General features: G+C 44.3%; 1 protein-coding gene across 1 annotated transcript in view; it reads right to left on the minus strand.

The window, feature by feature from the left end:
* The window catches only part of LOC128617291 (glutamate receptor ionotropic, delta-1-like), an 82793-nt gene extending 77547 nt beyond the window's left edge, over window positions 1-5246 (minus strand). The window contains exon 1 of the mRNA XM_053640369.1: window positions 4441-5246. Coding sequence (XP_053496344.1) covers window positions 4441-4533 — 93 coding nt within the window. The 5' untranslated portion in view covers window positions 4534-5246. The remainder of the gene's footprint in view (window positions 1-4440) is intronic.
* Window positions 5247-6000: the final 754 nt, after the last annotated feature.

The raw sequence follows: 6000 nt of genomic DNA on the forward strand, positions 1-6000 counted from the left end.
TATCAACACGCTCATGTTCACTTACATCTCCCACGCTCCTTACAGAGCTAAAAAAAACTCTACCTCCATGTGTTTCCACACTTGTGTTAGCGTTAGCATTAGCGTTAGAGCTATTCTCTGCAGCAACTTCAGCTTCATAAACAAGTTGTCAAAAAAAGTTTGCGCAGTAAAAGCGTAGCTGTATTTCTGTCCTTTTTATATCTATATCTAAGGACAAGCGATTTATTATTCAATACAGAAAACAGTTTACGTTCCGTAGCCCTGAAAAGTCCACGATGGCGTCTGCACCATGAAAGATAATGTCTTGCATATTGCTCAATAATTTAGGAATGATTTGGTGTCGAGATTTACTTTAAATTCCATCATGTCGCAATGGGGGGAAAAAAACACTCGGAGCTTGACAAACGGAAATCTGTAAAGGTTTTGTATATTGATGTATTCACAGTTCAAGACGTTAGTCATATATAAACACTGATGTTTTCCAAACAAGACTACTGTTATTCAGTCCCTAAACAAGTATATATATATATATATATATATATATATATATATATATATAAAATATTTTTTGAAGTAACTTGTGGAGGAGTTATTGAATATTCCAGTAAAGTGTCACTTGGTGGTCAGGGCAAGCAGAAGGAGGAAGAGAAAAAAAAAAAAGAAAAAAAAAACGTCTCTGTTATGATCCTGTCACCATAGGTGAAGTGAAAAATAAAAGGACGGGAAAAAAGCTTTAAAACGAACCCTGCTATTCGAGATTTGAACTTCAAAGACACACCAAGGATGCCCTGAAAGTTTGCGTCTCGCTTTGAGCCCGAGCAGCAGAAGATATTAATATTTCAATACGAGCTTATTAAAAGCCTGAAACCCGTTCAGCAGCCGGTGGGGATGAAAATAGACGAGTGCGCTACGGGGAACTGTGGTCGTCGGTGATGGGGGTCTAAATAAAAGACAACCTTGTGAAAACATCCGGAGAAATCTTTTTTTGAAACGACGATGAGGAGAGGCTCGTCACCGTCGCCCCTGCGGACGAATTCGTGTTGCCACTCGTCCTGATCCTCCGACCCCCCCCGGTTCCGTCTGCTCCACACGTGATTTGTATGCGATAGAGAGAGAAATCAAGGTAGACAGATAGTCAGACAGATGATGACATCCTGACGGAAAGGATGCCCACACATGCAAGACATGATATCCAGGTTTCTGTCTGTTCCCTGTCGTCTGCTTCTCCCGCTTTTTAACGCTCGCACCACGGGACGACGAAAAGGCTAGTCGGATGCTCGCAGATGTGCCACAAATCATGCCATCCATCTGGTACGTGAGTCATTCGCGCATCCGTGTCCACCTGCTCGCTCCCTTTTCAGATCGCTCGGCGGGAGGCGGGAAAACAACAGCGCTCCACGGACGATTCAGGTCCGTGAAGTGCGTCGTTATCGAGTCCCACGTGTTAAGAGAGTAAGAAATTCTCCGTCTCTGCCTCTCATACCGAACACACCAGGACCGTAATTTGGAGACTCAAGAGAGTGGCCAAAAAAAAAGATTAGCCACAATCTCTCCTGAAGTGGAAGACCCAGTGGGACGGGAGGGTAATATACCACCTGTGTTTCTCTGGCAGTTTATGAGGGACGCTCGGTATCAGATTAGACTGTGAGTCGTGTCTTGTGAGAAGATGTAATCGTAACTGGCAGAGCTTTGTGTTACATTACTGGAGGAATTTCCTTATGCTTAATCTAACACAGGAGCGCTGGGGACGGAAGGATTTCAATCAGATCTACAGCGTATGCAATTTAGGCGTGTTTCTTGGAGGAAAACCCGAAGACCATGCGAATCCCCACATAGACAGGAATCCGAGCTCAGGATCGAACTCGGAGCCGTGAGACGGCGGCGCTCTCCACGGTACCGCCATGACCTCTAACATCACCCCGCCTGTCATGTTCACACCGATTACTCCGAGTCTGAATCAGAGCGAGATCGATTCTTTTTTATTCATTCGTTTGCTATTTAGCTTGCTGTCCAGTCACTTCCTGCAGAGTCAAATCTCACTTCCTTGCCGTTAGAGTTCACTAGAGGGTTAGGGTTAGGGTTATTTAAGATTAAGGACGACAAAGGTAACTGTCGCTTTTCGGTCGTGTTAGTCACTAATCTCGAGGAATCGTCTGTGGCTGGACCTCTAGACGTTTTAGTTGGATACACCAACACTCGCTTGGTGAAGGATCCCTCACAGATATTTTCATTAAAAGCATGAGGTCAGGATTGTGTCCTGTGTGTGTGTGGTGTCTGGTGTCTGTCTTCTCTCTGAGAGCAATGTGAAAACAAATAAATATTATTTGACAGCATCCTTTTCTGGTAAATAACATCATTATGGTTGGATAACACAAAGCACACAGCCTTGTATCAAATCTACCAGAGTTGCAGAAACACTCGCTGTCCTGAAATGCATCCAGCTCCTTGTGGACAGGGGAAGTGGGCTTCAGAGGGACAGGGATGTCAGCAGGCAGTGAAATATGGTGGCACATTAATAGCAAACCCGCTGAGACATCTCCTTCCAAGTCTCAGACCTCATCAGGAGGACAGCCTGTCCTGTCACGGCTGGCAGCAGACACATGACAGCCAGCTTGTTTTTTTTGTGTGTGTGTGTGTTTAGGGCCAAAACATAGCACGCCCACATGACCAACACCTCCCACACCACTTCTCCAAAGAGACCGAATGTTTAAAAAAAAATAAAAAAACATCTTAGACCCTGAAAATATACCGACCGAGGAGATCAGGATCAGGATCTGAGAGTGCATCAGTGTTTGTCTTTTACATGCCTGTCATTTGCTATACAGTCCGCTCCAAAACTATTGGAACGGCAAGGCCAGTTCAGACATTTGGGTTTGAGATCTAAACATGAATTATGAGGAGAGAGTTTAGAATCGCAGCTTTTATTTCCTGGTATTTATATATTATTTACAACATAAAACCTAGCACATTTTGCAGCAGACCACCCGATATGTAGGCGAGCAAAAATACTGGAACGTGTGACTGACAGGTGTGGTCACGTTAGACTGATTGTTGAAACTAGCTCTGACCGTCTACTTTTATTTTTAGCCTTCGGGTTTCACTGAAGACAGTTGCAGTTGTTGTTAAAAAGGGTAAGCAAACATGAAGACCAGAGAGCTGTCTATGGGAGAAAAGCAAGGCATTTTGAATCAAACAACAACCGAAAGAAGGCACGGTAAAAACCTGGAAAAGCACTGCAGAAGAAGAACCCGCAGACTTGATGCAGATATTGCAAGCATGAGACATGCAACCAAATATCAAGTGTTATTTACTTTCATTTACTTCAAGATGTATGCGTTCCTATACTTTTGCAAAAGGTTCAACGTTTGAAGTCGTTTAACACATTTGGATGTGTCACAACTCTCCTGTTTACGCTTAAGACCGTCGAGAGGAAATAAAGCGTTGAGTAATATCTTTTTTTACGTGGACAGATCTCTACAGCTCACAGCTCAAACATGACGTGCTACACTAGAAACTCTGTTCGAAGAGAATAATAATAATCGTTAACTCACTCGTTTCCATTACTCTGTATTAATGTGTTTAATTCGATACCTATATGCTAGCGACCACTTTTTAGATGGGCAACTACAACTCAGGACTGGACAGCACACTGTAGCTATTACTGTCCCAATTTATCATGCGTCCAATCTATTGTGTAACTGGTAGTGTGCTGTGTGATGAGGAACACCAACCTAAAGCAATTACCAGTCTCCGTCTACAAACGACTAGCATAAGAGACTCCAGCATTTCTAAAACGATCCGTTCCAAAAATAGAACCAGCCAAAGCCGAGTCATTTCCATATGCATGAGAGCGGCACTTTTTCATTCTGTCAGAATAAGCTGGCGCAGAGCCACGAGCTTTACCGTCTCCGGCTGATCTCAGAGCAGCGGCAGCCAAACTCACCGTGTTAAGAGCTTTCTGAGGTTGAAGTGACACGCGGTGCTGAGAGGTCCTGACCTCAGCGCAGCGGGGAAAATGAAGCACACGGAGAGACGTCGGCTTTAAAAGGTCTACAGGGTCTCGCACAAACATTAATGAAACGAAGGTAGAGGCAGCCTCGCCTTCAGTGTTTCATCTCACCTGGATTCTGCAGCTTTGTGTTTAAGTGCTGCTGCTGTCATCATAAACACTGTCCTGTTGCTCATCCCATTTACATTCTCGTCCTGTAAACGCTCTTCTACGCCTGTACACTGTAAGGATTTATAACCTCACGTCACCCAGAAGACGAACGGTTCCCATTTGAGTCGCTCTCTCTGTCACCTCTGGGATCTAAATCTACGTCGCGGTTTCTGTAAAGCCGCTTTGTACGAAGAAACCTGAACCGAATGCAGATGATGTGAACAGCGCAGGGTTTGTGGAGCCGTGCGGTTTATGACGAACACAGATCCGAGTCCACGCACCTGATGGATGAAGACCTGCGCTCCGCGAGGACTCAGCAACAGAATGGCTCGCCTCAGCGTGTCCCTGTAGCGGTTCAGCTCCTCTGTGCGCATGCTGCTGAACAGATTGGAGAAGACACTGCTGATGTTCCTGTCCACCCTCTGCAGAGCCACGTCCAGGCCCTGTCTCGCCGTCTGGTCCAAAAAGCCCTGCAGTCCACGGATATCTGTAAGAAGCCAAGCACAGAGCTGTTTGTAATTGTAAATCGAAATTGTTTCCCAACAAACCGTGACTGTGAACAGCACTGGATATTCGCTAAGGTACAATTTTCTCACAAAACTCACACAGAAGAAGGTGAATTATAATCAGGAGTGATGTGTTTCTAGTTGAAAGCACACACACTGAGAGGTTCAAGGGCTCTTCAATTACTGCTTCCGGGGCCCTGCTCCTGTCTATTAGCCATGACAGACATCTTGTAAGAAAAAGGTGCTGCTGTTTGCCGAATCCACTACTTCTCTACCTCCCCTTCTACTTAGTGTCACCTCTGTCTGGGGTAAAAAAAAAAAAAAAAAAAAAAAGGAGATATTTTAAAAAAAACACAGTGAGAATGTGGTGAAAACTGGAGACGGATTGCTGTGTGTGTGCTGGAATAAAGCGGACACATGTACAGAGGAAAGTTTTTCATGTGCTGATTGTGATTGGACGTCAGGTGGTGATTCATTTTCTAGAACAGCAGCTCTGACAGTATGTCAAATACGGTATCGTTTCTATAGCAACAGCTCATTCACAGGGACGTGTCACTGCTGGTCATTGATGTGGTTTTGTGTAAGAATACACGTATTTACACTAGCTTTCATGGAAGGAGTCTCCAGTGTCAGTCTCCAGTGCGAAGTTCTACGTCTTACTAACTATAACGTAAGACAGGAAGTAACTTGTTTCACAGAGAGTTAAACAGAGCTAACGGCAACACTAACACTGGAGACTCCTTCCATTAACGTTAAATAAAGATCTCCGATCGCACATGCCAATAAACCTTTGAAAGATAATTATTGTATCACTTGTACAGAACATGATTAATACATGTGCACGCGTTACAGTTACACTTTTATACACAATTCGACAATTTGCACGGATTAAATCTCTAAAACACATTCAAATGTATGCATTGATTATGTAAAATTATGCAAACATCTTTGTTCGTATGCTGATGACCTGCTGCTCTCTGCATCAGACAGGAAAAATCTGGCATATGAAACGTTGTTGTTGTTTTTTGGGGGGGTTTTTTGCACACAAGATGCTCAGTTGTGATGAGTGTTTAGTCGTGTTAATCTCAGCGCACACGGCAGCAGGAGAAGCGTTCAGCATTCAGCTCATTGGTTCTAGCAACAGCTGGCCTGGGCCCAGTGAAACACAACTGCGGTACTTAGGGGAAGAGATCATAACAAGAGATAATCAAAGAGGAATGGAGGAGCAAATCCCATCAAACAGGATCAATCCAGCTGGAGACCGCGGTGAGGGGGAAAGGAAGGGATTAGTGCGGGAAAAGTAAAGCGCTGATTCTTCACTTCACAGCTTCTGTT

The sequence above is a fragment of the Ictalurus furcatus genome, chromosome 13 (genome assembly GCF_023375685.1).
Source record: "Ictalurus furcatus strain D&B chromosome 13, Billie_1.0, whole genome shotgun sequence".
Lineage (NCBI taxonomy): Eukaryota > Metazoa > Chordata > Actinopteri > Siluriformes > Ictaluridae > Ictalurus > Ictalurus furcatus.